At 54.2% G+C, this 20,274-nt stretch overlaps 3 protein-coding genes across 5 annotated transcripts; 1 reads left to right on the top strand and 2 right to left on the bottom strand.

Moving 5' to 3' along the window:
- Positions 1-348: 348 nt before the first annotated feature.
- On the bottom strand, positions 349-2,130 carry NODAL (nodal growth differentiation factor). Its single transcript, XM_050910337.1, has 3 exons — positions 1,890-2,130; positions 593-1,383; positions 349-501 (listed from the first exon to the last, which is right to left on the bottom strand). The coding sequence occupies exons 1-3, from the start codon at positions 2,128-2,130 to the stop codon at positions 349-351; spliced, it is 1,185 nt and encodes a 394-aa protein (XP_050766294.1).
- A 1,551-nt stretch (positions 2,131-3,681) lies between these two features.
- Positions 3,682-13,704, top strand: ASH2L (ASH2 like, histone lysine methyltransferase complex subunit). 3 transcript variants are annotated; one of them, XM_050910149.1, is made up of 17 exons: positions 3,682-3,787; positions 4,148-4,217; positions 5,140-5,285; positions 6,090-6,178; positions 6,538-6,632; positions 6,760-6,855; positions 7,084-7,179; positions 7,419-7,494; positions 8,181-8,198; positions 9,580-9,673; positions 10,051-10,268; positions 10,486-10,653; positions 11,006-11,199; positions 11,634-11,726; positions 12,080-12,178; positions 12,494-12,553; positions 13,016-13,704. In XM_050910149.1, the coding sequence occupies exons 4-17, from the start codon at positions 6,106-6,108 to the stop codon at positions 13,121-13,123; spliced, it is 1,488 nt and encodes a 495-aa protein (XP_050766106.1). In that variant the 5' UTR covers positions 3,682-3,787; positions 4,148-4,217; positions 5,140-5,285; positions 6,090-6,105; the 3' UTR covers positions 13,124-13,704. The 3 variants fall into 3 exon arrangements, with proteins under 3 accessions (XP_050766106.1, XP_050766107.1, XP_050766108.1); XM_050910150.1 differs by lacking the exon at positions 8,181-8,198; XM_050910151.1 differs by lacking the exon at positions 4,148-4,217 and having other exon boundaries at positions 3,734-3,787.
- STAR (steroidogenic acute regulatory protein) lies at positions 13,702-17,147 on the bottom strand. The gene is made up of 7 exons (XM_050910152.1): positions 17,068-17,147; positions 16,336-16,449; positions 15,920-16,047; positions 15,679-15,837; positions 14,901-15,085; positions 14,613-14,706; positions 13,702-14,529 (listed from the first exon to the last, which is right to left on the bottom strand). The coding sequence occupies exons 1-7, from the start codon at positions 17,129-17,131 to the stop codon at positions 14,422-14,424; spliced, it is 852 nt and encodes a 283-aa protein (XP_050766109.1). The 5' UTR covers positions 17,132-17,147; the 3' UTR covers positions 13,702-14,421.
- Between the last annotated feature and the right edge of the window lie 3,127 nt (positions 17,148-20,274).

Genomic DNA, 20,274 nt, shown 5'->3' with positions numbered 1-20,274 from the left:
TCGGCTGCCCTGGCACACGCCAGCCGCCAGCGCCGCGGCTCCTGGATAAACGCAGCCGTCGGGCTCTCACCACCCCGGTGCTGCCACCAGCGCCACAGGGAGGTGTCTGATGGCCTTTCCCACGCCGAGCCTGGATCCGTCCATGCACCGTGGCCGTGCAGTGCTGCAGAACTGCTAACGCCCAGGCACCCCACTCCTCCCCTGGCGCAGCCAGAGCTTCGCCGACCCACAGGCACGTGGGCTTCAGAGACGCCCCGCTCTGCGCGTTGGTCGTGGGTTTGGCGGCCAGTCCTCGGGGACACTTTCTGGGCAGCGGCGTGCCCCTTCCTGGCAGGGGATGAGCTGGCCTCAGTTGCAGCCGCACTCCTCGATGATCATGTCCTCGTGGTGGCGGACGACGATTTCTCCCTTCTCGTAGTACAGCATGGAGAGGGGACTCATCCTGACCGGGGAGCAGGCGGGGCAGGGCACCTGGTTGGGCTTGTAGAGCTGCAGCAAACTCTGTGGGGAGACAGGGGAAGGGCAAAGCATCACCCCCTGCCGCGGGCCGGCGGGGCCGGGGTGTGCGGGGGGAGCAGCAAACCCCTCTTACCTGTATGTAAGCATGGTTGGTGGGCTTGAAGGTCTCGTCCACGGGTGACGGACACTGCCCTTCGCACCGGTAGGCGTTGTACTTTTTGGGGTAGACGATCCAGCTGCCCCAGCCGGTCTGCTCGAAATCCACCATCATGTCCACCCTCCTGCACAGGGACCTGCCCTCCTCCCCCGGGACGGCAGCGGCAGCGTCGCTCACTTTGATCCTTTGCTTCTCCGTCCTGTTCCTGCGGTGCCGGCGGGTCCCCACGGCCTGGGAGCCGCTCTCACGCATGACGTGCTTGGAGGTCTCCGCTGTCCTGATGAGGCTGTGGTCTCCCGGAGACTTGTCCTTGGAGAAGACGAGCAGCAGGACTCCGTCCGTCACGTCCTGGGGCAGGGCTGGCTCCCCGCGGCCGGCGTCGCTCGAGGCGGGTGAGCGCATCGCGGCAGTGGCTGGGGCGGCCGACCCACTCGCCTCCCACCGCTCCCTTCCCGTGGGACCACGGTGCCCAGGGGCCACGGCTTGGTGGAGCCAGGACCGGAGCAGGCCGGTGACCTCAAAGACTTTCCAGGAGGCCTGAGTGAAAGAGGGGCTGCCAGCCACGGTGCCCAGGAAGAGCTGGTGGGCGCAGGTCCCGCCGCCCCGGCACCTCCGTCGCCGGCTGTGGTAGATGTCCAGGGAGACGTCACGGGCTGGGGAGAGGCCGGGCAGGCGGACGCGGAGCTCGGCCAGGCTCACCTCCTGGCTGCTGGAGAGGGAGGACATGTCGAAGGAGAGCGCCCAGCGGGAGCCGTTCTGCAGGGAGCCTGAAACCCAAGGGGCACGGTGAGGGCACCGCCGGCTTTGCCGGGGAGTGCCAGTGCCGGGGGGGGACGGTGCCCTCGCGTGCTGGTGGGGCACGGTCCCTGCTGCGGGAGCCCGAGGGTTGGGGGAAAGCAGCCAGATGCACCCTGAGAGCCAGTGAGAGCACCGGACAGTGCCGGTCCCAGGGAGAGGGATGCTCGGGGACAGTACCGGTCCCGGGGACGGTGCCAGTCCCAGGACAGGGATGCCCAGGGATGGTGCCGGTCCCGGGGACAGTGCCAGTCCCGGGGAGAGGGATGCCCGGGGACAGTGCCGGTCCCGGGGACGGTGCCAGTCCCAGGACGGGGATGCCCGGGGACGGTGCTGGTCCCAGGACAGGGATGCCCGGGGATGGTGCGGGTCCCGGGGACGGTGCCGGTCCCAGGACAGGGATGCCCGGGGATGGTGCCAGTCCCGGGGACAGTGCCGGTCCCAGGACAGGGATGCCCGGGGCCGCGGCCCCACTCACCGTGCGGGGAGAGGCTGAGGGCGGCGGCGGCGGCGGCGCGGAGCGGGGCGGGAGGGGCGCGGAGCAGCTGCAGCATCAGCGGGGGGCAGCGCGGCGGGGCGCGGGGCGCGGCGCGGGTGGGTGCGTGGGTCGGTGCGCGGGTGGGTGCGCGGGTGGGTGCGCGGGTGGGTGCGCAGCCCAGGCGGAGCAGGGCGAGGGCGCAGAGCGCCAGCGCGGGCGCGCAGCGCAGCGGGGCCCGCATGGCTGCAGGGGCCGCCCGCAGCCGCCCTATTTGTACAGCGGCCCCGAGCGCCGCCCCGGGCGCCCCCGGCCCCCCCTCCCCGCGGCCCCGGCCCCCCCCCCCCCCCGCCCACCCTCCCCTCTTCTCCCCGTCCCTTGTCCCATCCCTCCGTCCCCGGCTCCCTCCCTCCCTCCGTCCCTCTCTCCCTCCCCCTCCACTCCACCCCCCATCTGCCCCCCGCCATCCCTCCCCATTTCCATCTCCCCCGTTCCTCCCTTTCTCCCTCCCTCCTTCTCCCCATCCTTCCCTCCCTGCCTCCAGCCCTATCCATCCCTGCCTCATCCCTCCATCTCTCCATCTCCCCATGTCTTCTCCTCCTCCCCGTCCCTCTCTCCATCCATCCCTCCTGGGCTCGTCCCCACCACCAGCTCTCTCCAGCCCTGCCAGGGAGGGCTGCCACCCCCTTCCTGCGCGGGGACACCGCTATCCCCAACACCGTGCACTGCCTGGAACCTGGGACCCCTGGGGATGGGTGGCCCCAGCACCCACCCACAGCCATCCTGTCCTGCTCCTTGGAGAAGGGACCAGGTACTGGGGTACCCGTGGGCTTCGTCCCCATCACTCGCCCAGCCCCGTCCAGGCAGGGGCTCAGCCTCCCTTGGTTTCTCCTTCTCCCAGAGCCATCCAGAGCAGGACCAGGGAAGAGGGTGCTGAGCACCCACCGGCCCTCCCCGCTGAGGGCACAGGGTGCAGGACAGGACAACGGGGCTCGTACCGCTGGGTGCGGGGGGGGGATGCCAGCCGGGCAGCGCAGGGTGAACGGCACCGTCCTTGGGTGGGCCTTGCCCAAGGACCAGCCTTGGGGGGACCCGGTGAGGCTGGGGCAGGGGTGCTGCTATAGACCAGGCAGAGGGATGCGATGCGTGAACCCTTCTGCCATGAGCCTTGAATGCTGCAGAGCGAGCGAGAGCGGCCCTGGGGACACATGGCCGCGTGTTAGCCCCCAGCACAGCTGTGCCCAGCCCCGGAGGTGTGAGGAGCCGAGCAGGGGGGTCCCCCGCCTCCGCCGGCCCTCCCAGCGAGAGGGTTTCGCAGAGCGGTGGCTGGCGAGGCGATGTTCCTCCTTTCCGGGGGGAAACGTGCTAAATCTTCACGCGGGACCCCCCGGCATGGGGCCGGTGTCGGAGAGGAGCCCACGGGTGTTGCAGGTGGCTGGCGGCATCCCCCCGCCCTGCCGGGCACCGGGGGCCTGGGCCCTGCTCCCCGCGGGGACGCGTGCTGACGTGGGGTTTATTACCCCCAAAGTCAGCCCCGCACCTAGCTCTCAGGCTTTGGCTGGGTGACGTCACGGCCGAGCAGGGTGACGCCACGGCTCCGCCCCCCCCACCCGCCCGCCGTGTCCTTCCCGGCGGCCGCCGGCAGGTGGCGCCGCTCCGCCCGCCCTCCCGCTGTGGGCCCCACCGAGGGCCGTTGCCCTTTAGAGCGGGGAGTCTCGCGAGAGCGGCGGGTGGCGCCTTCTCGCGAGAGCGGGGCGGTGGGTGGAAATGGCGGCACCGCCGGTGGCGGCCGTGCCCGGGATTGTCGCTCCCGCGGCCGAGGGTGGGGAGCCCGCCCCGGACCCTCCCGCCGCGGAGCCTCCGGCCCCGCCCGAACCGGGCGCTACCGACGCCGAGACCGGGTATGCCCCTCCCTCCCCGCGGGCCCGGCCCGCCGGCGCAGGCCCAAGCCCCCCGCATCCCTCAGCCTCGGAAACCGTGAGGGTTATGGGGGGGGGCTCTCCCGCCTCCCCTGTTACCCTGGAAACCGGGAGGGTACCGGGAGGGTCCGCGCCCCCTCCCCCGGGAAAGCCATGGGGTTCCCGGTGGTCCTTCTGCCCCAGCGACACCGCGGGGTGCCCGGGCCGGGCTGCCCGGGAGGGCCCAGTCTGCCCCAGTTTGCCCCAGTCTGCCCCAGGCCCCGGGGCCAGGCTGTTCCCCGCCACGGTTACGCCAGGGCCGAGGTGGGGGCCGCTCTCAGGAACGCGTTTCTGCTCTCGCAGGGGGGATGCCGCCCTGGTCGATGTCACCACAGCTCTGGAGACAGAGTCCGCCAACGGGAAGGACCCGCTGGTAGGTGGCCCGGGGCTGGCGGGGAGAGGCCCGGCCCGCGGGGGTGAGCTCTGCGGAGCTGGGACGGGTAGAGAACGTGAGAGCACCCGAAGCGGGACGTGCAGGCTCTCGGTGAGGGTGCTGCCTGGCCGCCCTTGCCGCCAGACGCCACAGTTCGCTTGTCCCTGCAGCAGAGCTGCCCTGCGCGGGTCTGCGAGACCTAGGGATCCTGGAGTTGGGAATTGTCCTTCCTTCTGGGGGGTCATTGCAGGCTGAGGTTGAGGCTTATCCCTGGGATCCCTCTTCCCCAGACGGCTAGCCCTCTCCCTTCTCCCATTCAGTTTTTTTGGTTTTTTTTTTTCCCCTCCCCACCAGCCCAAAGGGTTCTTACTTGGTAGCCATCTAGTGTCTTTGAACAGATGACAGGGAGATGCAAAGGCGTAAGGTAGCCACAGGTTGTACGTGGTGTAGAGAAAGGGCAAGCGTGGAATTCTTTTTTCAGAAGATAAAATGTTTCTATTTAACAAATAGATGCCTGGCAATGCCTGACATGTTAGGACTAGTAAGCATCCTCAGTTTTCCAAGATTACTAAGTCAAGGGTAAGATGAAGACGTAGAAGGTGAGAAGGTAGTTATTCAAAAAACAAAATCTGAACACATTCCTGTGGTTCAGACGAGAAGGACTTTCCATCCTGCTAGCTCCAGTTTTAGTTCTTCAAAAAATTATTTTGGAAATGAAATCCTCGCCCATCTGACTAGTTGTAACTAACTGGATGTACAGAATAGTTCCAGCTCACTCACAGCGTGGCTGTGTACTAGGGGAAAAAAAATTTATTCCCTCTGAATTCTCCTGTCTTGACAGGTTACTGCACAAAACTTCTTTCCTGTCTGATTCAGTCAGTCTTTAAGCCAGTCCAAGTTTGCTGATCTGCTCTGGTTGTAGGAAGCAGCCGGGGACAACTCCGAAGTCTTGGATGCTCAGGCAGGCTCAGTGGATGAAGAGAACGGACGGCAGCTTGGAGAGATAGAGCTGCAGTGTGGGATTTGTACAAAGTGGTTCACAGCAGACACGTTTGGCATTGATACCACGTACGTAAGCTCTGCTTAATGCTGGGCATGAAACTTTGGTTAGCAAAAATGAAAGTATTTAGAGTGTAAATTCCCAAGGTCCAGGACCTTGTCCAGGTCCTTGGACACTTGGAAACCAGTGTGTTATGTAAATAACGAAAGCTGTACCCAGCACAGCAGGAAGTGTTTATGTTCGTACATTGCAACTTTAAAAAAAAAATCTTTGTCCAGACTTCAGGACTGTCAGAGCCACCCTGGGACTTGGTGCCTCGGAGGCCTGTAAATGTTATTTGAAAAGCAGGGGGGGCTTCAACAGACATTTTCAGTTGGCGTGAACAAAAAATAAAATCTTCCTGTAAGTGAAAAGTAAATTCAGGTTTCTTTCTAGAACCTGTGTGGGACTGACCTTAGACTTACTAAAAACTTAAATTTTTTGGTTGTACTTTGTTCCTACAAAGTACTCTAGGCTTCCAGTTAAAATTAATTGACTCAGGTGGAGCTCCCTGTCCAGAGCTTCTGGATTGTTGTCTCTTATTTTGCTGAATGAATTTCAGGACTTCTCTAAAACAAGATGACACTCAGCTTGCTTACATTTTTCTCAAGAGCTTTGTGGCTTTTCTTGATGCCCATGATAATCCTAAATTGATGAAAATATCATTGAACATGTAAGATGTTTCTGGTTTTGGAGAGAGAGAGAATAATTAATTTGTTAACCTGGAATAATGAATTTCTTAACCCGATGTAGTAAAGAATAATTAATTTCTTAACCTGATGTAGTAAGTAAGGCATACACCAGAACTTACAAATCAGCGTGCTCTTTTCCAGATCGTGTCTGCCTTTCATGACCAACTACAGTTTCCACTGCAATGTTTGCCATCACAGCGGGAACACATATTTCTTAAGAAAACAAGCAAGTAAGTGTAAAAGCACGTTCAGTGAAATGTTGTGCAAGCTAATCCCAGAGGCTTCATTTTATCTAAAGTCGGTGGGAGGGTTCTGCTGAAGCTTTTCAAAAAAGACCAAAAAAATCCCATATTAGCAATAAAGTGCGGCTTCTTCTAAAAAAGTTTTGCTGTTTTGCTGCTAACTTATTGAGATGGTGAAGATCTTCTGTTTAGTGAGGGCTGCTGAGTTAGGACAGAACTTGTGAGGGTTTTACTGTTATGCAAGGTAGCATGGATGCTGTGTGGTCAGTAATCGCTGTGTACATGCGTGTACGTTTGCTCTTCTCCATGAAGTGTAATTCTAGCTCTGGTGTGTTTTTGTTTTTAAGATCTCAAGGAAATGTGCCTTAGTGCTCTGGCCAACTTAACGTGGCAGTCGAGGACACAAGATGAGCACCCAAAAACTATGTTCTCAAAAGATAAGGTATGGCTGTTATAAAAATCATCATGGATTTATGTAAGCTATGATTTCAGTGAAGAGTAAGTTCAAACAAATACTGGCAGCGAGACTTTCAGACCCACACTGTTAAGACTTTTTTTTTTTTTTACAGGATATTATCCCATTTATTGATAAATACTGGGAGTGTATGACAACACGACAGAGACCTGGGAAAATGACTTGGCCTAATAATATTGTCAAAACTATGGTAAGTATTCAGAGTTAAATTCGTGGAGGACTTTCTGCGAATGGTACAGTTGTCTGACATCCGTGTTCGCTGAGGTCTGGACTTAGAGCTAAATGGTGAACATTCTAATGCTTCTTATGTAGTTGATATACATACTACATATTAATAGTAAATACTACGATTTAAACACTTGTTAATGAACTTGATATGATCTTACCCTGTGTAACTTAAACTCCTCCTCTATTTTAGTGTAAAGAAAGAGATGTATTCTTGGTGAAAGAGCATCCGGACCCAGGCAGTAAAGACCCAGAAGAAGATTACCCCAAGTTTGGACTTCTAGACCAAGTACGTAATTAGAGATGGAAGGAAAGTGTGCCGTGGGGCATTGGGAGGAACGGGCAAGGGCTCTTTTTGCTGGTGGCTTATACTCAGTCAAATGACCAAAACTTAGCCAAGTCACGCTGTGAGCCTGTGCTGTGCCAAGCGCTGTGCTGGAGTACTCCAGCACCTGGAAGTGCCGTGTTCAGGCTGTGGGTGGGAAGTTTGACCGAGTCTATACATCAGATTTTTTTTATCTCTTTCAGGATCTTGCCAATATTGGTCCTGCATATGATAACCAGAAACAGAACAATGCTGTATCCACAAGCGGAAACTTAAATGGCAAGTTCTTTAATCGGGCGGTTTTTTAATATTTGGGACTAAGCTGTATTTTCCCAGTCCTTTAGCTGGGTGTCTGTGCAGTTACGTCAGTGGAGGTGCTGCAGTTAAACCTGTCGTGTCAACAGGTTATGCTTATTATGTTCGAAACATGTTCAGCCAGTGTTACCATGCTTTTCTGTAGAGAGAGATTATTTTTACCTTCTTGTGAAGGCTCAACTTTTTTCTTCATGGCGGCCAGCTAAATCAAGATGCTTGCAAGGAAGCTGAGCTTGTCAGTTTTCTTCCATAACGATTTTAATTTACCTACTTGTATTACTCAGATTCCCTCACTCTGAGATTTGAAAGTAGTTGGGGAAAGTAGGTGTTATTCCTTATAATCACTGCTGGCATTTTCCTGTTGTTCCTTTTTGTGGAATGACAGCTGTGCTAACAACTTTGCCTAGCTCGCTGAGATTACTTATGGTAATCTTACTGTAGTAATAGTAACTGCTGATGAGATTTCTTTGTGCACAAGGCTACACCGTTGTATATTAAACACATTCCAATAGTACCTAACAGGAGGTGGTTTGGGCTTTTTAAAACCGGGCTGTAGATATCTAAGGCTGCATTGTCTCCATTTCATGCACTGGTTGTTTTTTAATTTCTGGAAGATTGACAAATATGTGGTGCCACTTCTGTTCTTACAGGTGGAGCCTCTTTGGGAGGTGAATATTTACCTTTCAGCTTCTAAAACTTAAGTATTATTGTTTGCAAAGCTTTTTCGCTCAATTATCTTAGAAGCTAAAGTCAATTAAAAATCAAAAGTGTGCCCTGGTGTGATTGCAATAATACTTTAATACAAAACAATTTCACTTTTTAATCTTTAGCAGTTAGAAGCTTTTAATTATCATATTCTGCCCCACTTGACTGGTTTAAAGTTTTATTTTCACTTATGTTTATATTTACATTGTATGATTTGACCTGATATTGTTGTAGTTTTAAATCTTAATGCCTAAATAAGTGGTCTGAATCTGTGAGCTGGTATGATATTGTGATTGTTTAGGCAAATAAGTGATGACAAACTGGAGAGCCTAAATATTTATCTGCACTAAAACTAGCAGGTGCAGCTGAGATCATGTCATGTTTGCGCAGAATATGGTATTCCTTCAGTGGTTTGGATCCCTTACACCGTAAGGGGAATGCTGATAATTTAAAAGCTGACTGTATTTTTAGTTACGACACAGTATGCGGTTCGTAAAGGTGTTTATCTACAGTACATGAAAATTCTATAGTTTTCCTTGTAAATCAGCAGTGATCTTTTTCAAAACAGTGTAATGATAAAATGCATATACAATTTAATGTATTCAAACTAATATCAGTATAACATTTTATTACATTTGACGTAGCTTTTCCTATACTGTAGTTTTATTTATGAGTAAAAATTGGGTGCTGTAATACAAAATGATACACTGTTCAATTGTAGCACTGATTTTGGTAATACTGAAGAGAAACACCTCTATTGCTTTTCATTTTTCCTCAACTTAGGTGTGTATTATTTTATTTTATAGATGGAAGTTTAATGTTAAGTGCTTACCGCTTATTGGTGTCAGAGCGTTTCTCCAGCGTAGTGTGTCACTGGGATGATGACTTTGCTTAAAATCAGATAGTGTGTGCTGTAGGTTTGGGTTTTCTGCTACTTTTGCAGAAATAAATTTGAACTGTGACTGGAATCTCCATGAAAGCAAATAATAATGCTGTTGAAGCGGATCCCAATGCTGCTGTCCGTAGATCTTTTGATGACAGAAAAGAGTCTTAATTCTCACCTTAAAAGCTTGAGTTGAGCTCATTTTGTTGATAAATGTGGCTTAGCTTCCACTCTAAATTTAGACATTTCAAAAGCTGACTAGAAGCTACATAAAAGTTCGGGATTTTGCTATGCTCGCTTTCAATAAAGTCTGTTTCACACGTAACTCTGGAAGAAGGTACTGGAGCTCCTGAACTGACTTTAATTTGGCTGCTTCTGCCCCTTCCCGTTTGTGGAGATTCCGTGCTCACGGGCTCTCTCTGACCATCAGCTGCTTAATATGCCATGGTTTCTGTGTTAAGGGGGAATTGCTGCAGGAGGCAGCGGGAAGGGACGGGGAGCGAAGCGCAAGCAGCAAGACGGAGGGACCACAGGAACAGCCAAGAAAACCAGAAGGTAAGAGGAAGGATGATGCGGTGGCACAGTGACGAGCATCTATAGCGAGGTGTTGTATGCTAGTCAGAGGGACAGCTTTGCTTCTGATGGCTTAAGCTGCCTCCCGCCTGTCTCTGCCCTTGGTAGATTTATGGGGAATCATGCCATAGCCCTGTGATGTTATTGATAGGTCACATGATAGAAATTATTTGAAATAGATGAGTATACGCTCATTGCGTAGATGAGTATATGCTCATTTCGCACAGACTCTTGGAAGCAAAGCGGCGTGCAGGCCGTGAGCACTGCAGGTACAGCGCTGTAAGAGGTTGTCCTGCGTTGACTTGTGACTGAACCGTCGCCACCGTGAGATGCCAACCTGTAGTTTTTGTGTTTCACAGTGACCCGTTGTTTTCTGCTCAGCGCTTACCGCCCCACGGTTATCCTTTGGAACACCCCTTTAATAAAGATGGATATCGTTACATCTTGGCTGAGCCTGACCCCCACGCACCTGACCCAGAAAAATTGGAGCTAGACTGTTGGGCAGGAAAGCCTATTCCTGGGGACCTCTACAGAGCCTGCCTGTACGAACGAGTCCTCCTAGCACTGCACGACCGAGGTACAAAGCTTGCTAGTCGCATGCAAGTTCTATAGCCAGCTCCTCTTACGAGGGGCCATCTTCTGTAACCTCACGTTACCCGTTATTGACGTTTCAGACGTAATTGCTTTAAGAGGTGCAAATGTAAATCCACTCCTGTATGTTCACTTGCCTCTTGATGTCGCTGCACATGAGAAATCACAAATGAACCACTCATACCATCTCTCATCTACCGCAGCTCCTCAGTTAAAGATTTCTGATGACAGACTGACTGTTATCGGCGAGAAGGGCTATTCAATGGTACGGGCCTCGCATGGAGTGCGGAAAGGAGCGTGGTACTTTGAAATATCCATGGATGAGATGCCTCCAGACACAGCTGCCAGATTAGGCTGGTCACAGCCATTAGGTAAATAATTTTACCAAATATTTCTTAGCAGTAGATTCCAACTGATTCCTGTATTTCTTTCCCCAGTAATTTAGACCTAAGGTGGGTAAGTCATGTTCAGCTTGCCTGCTTCTTCACTGCTTTTCTTAAGGGGAAACTCTTTCTGCAGGTGGTCAGAACTGTGCAGAACTGCAGTACGGGTGGATCCTTTATGCATGCTTGGCCTTGCTTAACACTGTAGTCAGCGCATTTGTACTAATGGAAGTCGTATTTGCTAACTGAATGTAATTACTGTTCCAAGACTTGAAGCGGGACACACAGTGGTGCTCCTGCTACGCTGTGTGTGTTCACAAAGAAACGTTGGTTTCCACAGGGAACCTCCAGGCGCCTCTGGGATATGACAAGTTCAGTTACTCCTGGCGCAGCAAAAAGGGAACAAAGTTTCACCAGTCGATAGGGAAACACTATTCGTCTGGCTATGGACAGGGTGATATACTGGGATTTTACATCAGTCTTCCAGAAGATACTGAGACTGCCAAATCGCTGCCTGACACTTACAAAGATAAGGTGAGGTGTGGAGTTCACTATCGGATTAAGTGTTGGCTAGGTGGGCAAGTGGAAAACAGGTTGCTCTAGCCTCGCTTTTGCCCCCCTTGAGTGCATCCTTTCCATCCTGCCTCTGGGTACCACTGTGGTTCATAGCGGAGAGGGCCAAAGCGTTGATCTCAAGAAAACGAAATACGCAGAACCACCCAGAGTTCTGCAAGGGAAGACTCTGCGTGGACTAGTGAATGAGATTGCCCACGTCTTGTTTCATCTTCTCTTCCCCTCCTAGTTCTCAAATGATTGAGCTGTGTGAATTGCTTTTCACGGGTACTTTGAGACTGCAGGCACGGCTGTCCCAGAGCAGGGCTCCTGTAGGTCTGCTGTTCTTTCATATGTCACTAAGAGTAACAGTTTTTCTGGCTTACTTCTGAAGTGGTTGTTTTCTAATATTGCAGGCTTTGATCAAATTCAAAAGCTACTTGTACTTTGAAGAGAAGGACTTTGTGGACAAAGCAGAGAAGAGCCTAAAGCAAGCACCTGGAAGCCAGGTAAGTTACGTGTTGGTAGGTGAAGGATGCAGAGCTTCAGGAAGAGTGGAGAACCTGCTGAGACTGGCTTATTCTATGTATTAATCGCTTGCATTTAATGAGCACAAAGGGAGGCTGATCATTAGTTCTTCATCAAAAACAAGAATGCTTTTATTAAAGCAACAACAAACATAACTTGGCAAACCAGCTGCACCCTTTGCTTGTAATATTATTGCTGTCACTTAAGTAATTGTCTGGCATCAGGTAAAGGGCAGCGTAGGTTAAGCTGCCTCTTGAGGGTTGCTTTGCAGTTCGCAAGTAAGGTCATGAAAGTTAGCATCAATGGAAAAAACATCTTCATTTTTTCTTTTCAGATAATATTCTTCAAGAATGGTGCCAGCCAAGGAATTGCCTTTAAAGACATCTTTGAAGGAGTTTATTTTCCTGCTATTTCTTTGTACAAAGGCTGCACAGTAAGTAACGTATCTTTGGAAGATAATTCCTAAGTCCATCATAGTTTTAGTGCATAGAATGTGGGCACTCGAGCAAGTGAAGAGGAAGGGTGGGAATTATTTTAGTGAAGCAACTCTGGGACAATGCTGCTGTTCACTTGCATGATGTAACTTTATCAAACTGCTGAACGAACGCTCTCCTTTCATGCCAAGGATGGTTGTTCATGTGGTCTTGCACAGGGTGCAGGTAGGCTCAGGAGCAGGAGGGGATGAGGACTGAAGACTAAAGAAACTTGCCTGTTTTTTTGGATCTAATGACAAATGTGTCTTCCACAGGTTTCTATAAACTTTGGGCCATATTTCAAGTATCCACCTAGAGATATCACTTACCGTCCGGTAAGTAATAACAAGCTTTTTACCCCCCACTTTGTGGTAGCCTCACAGGATTTAAACAGAAGGTGGTTGAGAGTTTGGTGGTGGTGGGAGCTGATTTATACCAAGCCTGTATCTGTCGTCTTCAGTCTTTGTACTTGGATAGTGTAGCCAAAAGGGTTGTATTTAAAAATATTTAAGGACAGATAGCCTAACAAATAACTTAGCTAAATTTTAAGTAAATAGGAGATGCTGTCTTGTTCCTCTTGACAGATGATAAAGTCCCTGTTCTTGCCTGTGTTAGCCTCTTCTATCAGTAAGAGGGCTGAATTCCTGTTTAAGGAAACACTTGGGAATTCCCCCCCCTGCCCCCTGTAATGTTTTCAGGAGGGAAACAGTCCTGGAATGCTGCCGTACAGCAGGGCTAGTCACTCTTTGTGCCTGTACTTCATGACTCGAGCTAACTGTCTGTCATTCCCTTTGCAGATGAGTGACATGGGCTGGGGTGCTGTTGTAGAACACACGCTGGCAGACGTACTGTATCACGTCGAGACAGAAGTTGATGGAAGACGAAGTCCACCCTGGGAGCCATAAATGAAGCAGGCGACACAGCGTGAACAAAAATGACACAGCGGGTATCCAGTCAAGTGGTTTTTATTACAGAGGAACATGCATCACTCGGAGCGATCGGGCAACGAGCAAACAAGCCGAAGACAACGCAGCTCTTGATGGCAGGCGTTACGTGTATTTGTTACCTGCTGAAGATTCACACTCTACCACTACGCTGGAGTCTTAAGTGAATGCAGTTCTAGTATGTATTGTGCTATTTGTGGGCATCTCTTGGAGTCTTCAGTAACTTTTACAGTGTAGCTGGCTGAAGAGGCAAGTATTGTGTTGAGGTAACTTCTCGCGTGATGTACCTGGGTTGTAACAGGCGCTTGTTCAGCGAGAGCAGGCCGTAGTTGGACCTGCCTGCCGTGTGTACACTTGGAGAAGCAACATTGCCACTTCTGCTCAGCTGTGTTTGGCTAATTGTAAACGACAGCTTCCAGCCAGGAGGATTGTGTTGTAACAAGACTACTGCATGTCAGACTGAAATTTGGGCTTCTGTCCAAACTGTATTTTTTTTTCCCCACAAACTGGAAACCAGTTTAAAAATAAAGGCTTTAACTCTTGCTTGTTTTTTTGTCTTGGACTTGTTACAAATGAGATTTACACTCAGAGTAGCTACACGTTTGAGATCTCTCAAGCTGAAGATCTCCTCCTGCTCCCTGCATTGACAAGTTAGACAGGGCCTCCTGCAATGATCACCGTTGCAGAGCTTTGAATGAATAAATAATTTGACACTCTGTGTGTGTCTGTACAGGAAAAATAAATTAGAGCTGCTTCACTGGGGGGAGAAGGGAATAAAATTTTTAGGTAAGTAAGTGCATGCTGTGTTTGTGTTTTGGGGGAAGGAGGGGAGTAAAAGTTGAAGTGAAGTCAGTGTGCTGGTCCTCCTGCCTTCCCTGGCAGGGCTCTGGGACCTCCCCAATAACTAATAAGCCAAGGCCTTTAATAGTAGACACCACTACTTAAAGCTTTATTTATTTATTGAAACTAATTAGTTAGGGAGGTCGCAGGGGCCTGACTGCACCAGCATGTGCTCTGTGGAGCAGATGCAGGACTGGGACCTCAAATTTTTGGTCCTGCATTTGCACAATGAGCATGTGCAACCTCCCTAACCAATTAGTTTCAATAAATAAAGCTTGCTTTATTTATTGAAATGATGTGTTAATTAGTGGTGTCGACTATTAAAGGCACAGGCTGTTACTAAATTGTGTCTGACTTTCCCCATTACAAGATTCCCTACTTTACCCCTGCACAAAGCATTACAACAGCAGTCGGCGTGGTCAGCAGGTCACGGCCACCGTCCGGGCCAGGCGCTCCCGAAGGTGGTTGGCAAAGTCGACCTGCGTCTGGGACAGGACCTGGTTGATGATGGTCTTCGGCAGCCAGCCCTGGAGAGGAGCAGGTTAGAGCCCGTGAGCGGAACGTGCCTCGAACGCAACTCCTGCTTCCGAAGGTTCGCTGCAAAACTTACCTTCAGGTCAATGCTGAGAAGCCAGATGAGCTTGGTTTGCGAAGGGCTGCCGGGCAGCGGGCGCAGGATCATACACGTGGGACCGTTCTCAGCTCTGGAAGAGGACAGGAGTGCACACGTTGGAAAGCAACGTCTGACCTAACCTCAAAACTGACAGCCGTGCTGAAGCACTTTTTGTGAATTAGGGTTTCCTGAGACAAACCTAATTACTCAGAGCCCGTACGAAAGGCTAGGGTGTGAAGCTGGCTTTCGTTACACAGCCTGTCAGTGAATGCAAAAGGTGACTACCTTATAAATCCTTCCTGGTCTGGCATAGCTCCGTATTTTGTGGACATGCCGGCCAGGACACAGGTGGAGCCACGTCTCTTAGAGCACCGGACGCTCACAAAGTCCCGTGGTCCAACAATGTTGCCAGGGGTAGCGGCCGCCTTCTCATGGGTGATCACTGTGTCCTTCCCAATCTTCTGCAGAATCTGGACAGTTTAGAATTAAAATGTTAATTTGAAGTATTTATTGCAAACATAGCTAAAAGCTAGCTTTGATTACCGTGTGTTCAAATACATGCTCTTACAAAAACTCGGTGTTTATAGTGAGAAAAATTGCAAACATCTGCTTCACCCCAGAAAGCAGAACATTAGTTTTCCATACCTGAAAAGGGAAGGTATTTCTCTTAATGCTTCTCTTGTTCCAGACAAGCTGTGGAATAGCAAAACGCTCTTCCCTGCACGTTGGGGTACTGTGCTATTTCTCCTCCAGTAGCAGTACAAATTTAACAGCAGAACTGGCCTCCGACCTTGCAGTAAAGTGCAAGTGCATTTGCTACAGAATAAGTAGCAGGCAAGCTGCTACAGACTCACTGCTGCTGCAGTAGCAACGCGATTACTGCAGAACAAGCTCTACGGCTGCAGTAGGAAGCGGACAAGATAAAGTGTGGCTTCTCCATTCCCAAAGAATGGGTGGAGAAATCCCTGTGCTGGGCAAAGCGATTCTTTGGCCCTTCCAACGCCGCTCGGAGCAGCATGTGTGTGTGACCCTGGCTGAGACGGGTCTGACGTGCGCTTCCTACCTTGACTTCTTTGACGTTGGGGTTCCAGTCTCCCATCTGCTCCATGTTGTCCACCAGCTCACTGTACACCGCGTCCAGGGGCTGGTCCACCACCACCTCGAGTCGGAACACCTTGCCCACGTCCGGGAGCACTTTGCTCAGCACTTTGTCTCCGTTATCCTGGAGAGGGGAAGGCAGAGTTAGTATCACAAATCCTGTGACAGGAGGACCACGTCAGTCTGGTGCAAAGCAGAGCACCTACCACCACCGTCTCTGTCTTCCAGCCATCCTGGTCCCCGAGGATGCTGAGCGATTTCTGGAGGGCTTCCTCTCCTTGCTTGATGTAAGACATTTCCATCTCACTGAAGGGCTTCTCCTCCAGCCTTGAGCCTGCACGGGGTCAGGCAAAAGCAGGAGCGAGTGTGAGAACACTGCGCAGTTGACTAACACACATTGTAATGCCAGATAAGCTTTATCTACATCAAATAATACACTTCTCCGTGCCCAGGGGCTGGGGAAGTAAACTCAATTCCCACTGCTTGCCTGCCTTCACTGTTTGTTTCGCAAAAGCACAGGCTAGCCATGAGCAGGTTTTCCTCCAAGCACTGTCCCGAGCCCCGACCCGCGACGGTCACCACCCGGCAGAAAGGGGCAGACCCCCGTCTGCCGGTCACTTACTGAGCAAGGAGCTTCTTCTGCGAACCTGGTTAATCCACGTGCTGGGTCCCGTGCTGCGGCAGGCGAACTTGCTCAGCTCCTGGCTGATGGCGACAGCGGCTTGTCGTCTCAGACCTGAGGGCAGAGAGCGCATCACTCGCCAGCACCAGGCACCACACTGCAGAGGGCTTGCTAGCTTTTTTTTTCCTCCAATTCAAACATACGACATCATTGAAAAAGTCTCTGCTTGCTGCCTTCACTGAAGTCCCCACAGGCACAGAGAGCAGTTGACTGCCATTGCACTGTTCTGGGACAGAAGCTGTCCTAAACAAACCCGGGCTTTGCTCCAGGTCCGAGTCACACAGCATGCGGGGAGCAGATGACAGTCATAAAAACACCGAGGAGCAATCATGTGGGTGCCCAGGAAAGGCCGTAGGAAATGCAGTACAAGAATACAAAATCCTCACAGCCAGTGGGAGCGTTACTTATAGTTACTCTCCACGTTCAGCACTGGCACGCAGCCGTCCCCCTCGGACCCCAGCAATCGGCCCGGCGGCAAAAAGGGTTGTGGAGACAGTAAAACAAAAACCCCAGAAAACGACATGGCATGGGGCGGGGAGAGCATCCCCGGAGCCTCCAGCCTCCTCCTGCCCTGCGAGCCCTGCCAGCGCTGCCCACCGCAGGCAGCCCACCGCAGGCAGCCCACAGAGAGGGGCTCCCCCAGCCCCGCGTCCCGGTCCCCCGGCCCCTCACCAGTCATCTTGCGCAGGTGCCGGTAGGAGATGGCGGCGCAGAGCTTGAACGTTGCAGGCAGCATCTCCCTGGTCCAGACGGAGCCGTGGGCTTCAGGCGGGCGTCTCTGTGGCGAGTGCTCCTCTGCCCCGGCCCTCCGGGCGCCCGGCCTTAAGTACGCCCGCTGAAGGATGCTGGCTTGTCAGCAGGGAGATAAGAGCCATCACTTACGGCAGGGCCCCGGGGGCCAAGGCCAGATCCGGCTCCTCACGCATCTGCCGGGGGCCACGGGTCACCGCCGGCGCGTCCGGCGAGCAGATGCACGCACATGGGTGGACGCGTGCTCGTACACCGTGCTGGCACGATGGAGCCCGGCCAGCCCCCCGTCCGCAGTCCAGCCGTGGGGGGCACAGGCAGCTCCCGCAGCGAGCCGAGGGCAGGAGACGGTGGCACAGCCTCCCTGCCCAGCTCGTACGGTGCTTTGCGGGTGATCCCTGTGCCAGGGACAAACCCCGCTGCACATGGACCTGGGGTCCATGGCACAGCTGCCCCCGCACAGATCATCAGCCATGGATAACAACGGATACCAATCAATTCTGACAGGTAACAATGGATAATGGCGGGTAACAACGGATAACGATGGACAACACCACCTCACAGCACAACCATCCTGGAATAACCGGAGCCAGGCTCAGCCCAACCTCAGCTAATGCTGGACACAAGAACCGGGGCAGCCCGTCCCCCCCCGGGGACCAGACCCCCCCCCAGAGCCCTCCCTGTGGCGGCACCTTAAAGCCCCAGTGCACGAGACCAGACCCCGCAGAGCGGGACCTCCCGGCATCACTGGCACCCACGAACGAGCGTGGGATCGGTGGGCACCCGAGATGGCTGTGCACGGCAGGAACACCAGGGATGCTTCACGCACACCGCATGGACAAGCGTGTTTCGGAGGGCGTGCAGCCCTCCCCTTCGCCCCGCAGAGCACCACGCTCACGCAGCTGCTCTTTCAGCCTATATAAAGCTGAATATTAAGTATATTAAGCCGCTGAGCCCGGGGCCGGGAGCGAGGGGCAGCCCCCGTACCTCCCCCAGAGGCCGGTTTATCTGCCACGGGGCTGGGCGCGGTGGGCAACGGCAGAGCAGCGATAACACTCAAGGATGAAATGACATTTCTGGGATGAGTTACGGCCCCAGAGACCAGCGCTCCCAAGAACCCGTGAATCACCAGCTGCTTCCTTTGACGTCAGCCCCCGCACCCTCCTGCGGGGAACCTGACCTTCCTCCCCGCTGTTGCAACAACTTGGCCAAGGGGGAGGTCAGCCGCTCGCTGCGCCGGCGGCCCGGCCCCGGGGAGCCCCTCGCCCCCTCCAGCCTGCCCGCCGAGCTCCCGAGAGGCAATTTGCGTCCTACCTGCCATCCGGGAACGGTCCCGCTGCTCCAGCCCTGCTGCTGCCTGGGACGGCTCCCCTCCATCGCCGGGGCTGCTGTTCTCCATCGCATGCAAGAAGAGACACCCCGCATTCATGTCAGCGACGCGCAATTAGATGGAGGTGCTGGTGGGACCACGAGGAAGCCAGAAGCTGCACCATCCCCTTCCCAAATGTTTACTGGGAAATCCCCGCCATGGCCACGCTCCCACTCGCCGACCGGTGCTGCAGGCGTGATTCCCGGGTCCCTGCCGCAGCTCTCCCCCCGGCTGGGCTTCACCCACCCGGTCCCCACATGCCTGCACATGGGGGGAGCAAAAATCAGGAGGGTTTGAAATTCCCGAGTTGCTGCCGGGAGCTCCCAACCCCGCAGCCTGGAGCTCGTGCCAAACGCACGCCGAGCACCGACGGGTCTGCGGTGCCCGGGGAGAGCGGGTGAGACCCCCCCCGGCACGGTGCGTCGCCCACAGCCCCCCGCAGCCCCCCTGCCCTGCACAGGGGACGCAGCACCGGGGACCGTGGCGGCAGGGCGAACCCCCGGCTGCGAACCAGCCGGGACCGTTGTTATCCCAGACGGAGCAGCCGCTCCTGGGCACAAGGCCTCGGCACAAGGACACGCTGTTGTTTGTGAGAAGAACCAAAACAGCTCGGGCGAAGCCGCCCCTCCGGCTCCAGGCTGGGGGTGGGGGGGTGGGTGCTGGAGGGGCACAAGCCCCTCTGCACCCCTCGGGAGGGGACACAGGGACAGTCACACTGTGCTGTGGCACACAAGGCAAATGCTCCAGGCAGCCAGTCCCCGGAGCGGCACACAGAGACCCACAGCCTGCCGGGAAGCTGTGCCGAAAAGGCACCCAGAACCCTCAGGAGGGTCTGGTTAATTGGGATACCCCCAGGACCCCCCCCAGCTTCTGATGTGACCTCAGCATCTCCTCCAGACATCCCTCAGGGGTCCCGCGCTGTCGCCGTGCTGCTGGGCTGCCGGCTGCATCCGCCGAGCCTGCGAGGGGAAGGGACGGCAGCCCTCCCGTGGCACCGGGGATGGCACCGGTGCTGGGGAACGCGGTGCCACAGGCATCGGGGACGGGATTCGGGTCCCAGCACCTACCTCGGGCACCGGGAAGGTGCCTCTCCATGGGGGCAGGAGGGAGCAGGGCTGGTCTGGCCAGCTGAACCCACATGTGTTCCAGCACCGCTCGACTGCCCGGGGCAGGATGAGGCCCCGGCTACAGCTCGGACCTGCCTGGACCCACCTGGAACCTTGGCTGGCAATGCCGAGCCGGGCCCTGCCGAGCTGGGGGTGCCGAGGGCAAGGGGAGCGCATGGCCACGTCCTGCATGCCAGCAAGGGGATGCCCAGGAAGACGGCATGGCCCCGCTCCGGGATGGGCACCCAGCGCCCTCCCACCCACGTCCCGTGGGGGCAGGAGGAGGGAGAAAATGCTGGGGGAGGTAAAGACAGCTGAGAAAGCCCCCGCAGCCCCCCCGACCCCCCCCGAAACGCCCCCCACGTCCCCAGGCAAAGTCACCACGCGGCTCTGTTTGCAGCTTTTAGCTTAAAAATGTACATCCAGGCGCTCAACGTAGAAATATTTACAACTGTTTACAAATGTACAAAACCGGATCGAATGTAAACCAAAGGCGCCGGAGGCAGAGATTCACCGGGGCCCAAAGGCCTGGGGGCCCGGGCGCCTGCAGCACCCACAGCATGGCCCCCCCCAGCCCGCGGGTGCTGCCCCTCGCACACCCACATGCGCTGCCCCTTGCACACCCACATGCGCTGCCTGCCCCTCGCTCACCCACGC

Source organism: Gymnogyps californianus, chromosome 23 (assembly GCF_018139145.2).
Source record: "Gymnogyps californianus isolate 813 chromosome 23, ASM1813914v2, whole genome shotgun sequence".
In the NCBI taxonomy this organism is placed as follows: Eukaryota; Metazoa; Chordata; class Aves; order Accipitriformes; family Cathartidae; genus Gymnogyps; species Gymnogyps californianus.
The sequence above is the reverse complement of the archived record's forward strand: the minus strand, read 5'-3'. Positions and strand labels throughout refer to the sequence as shown.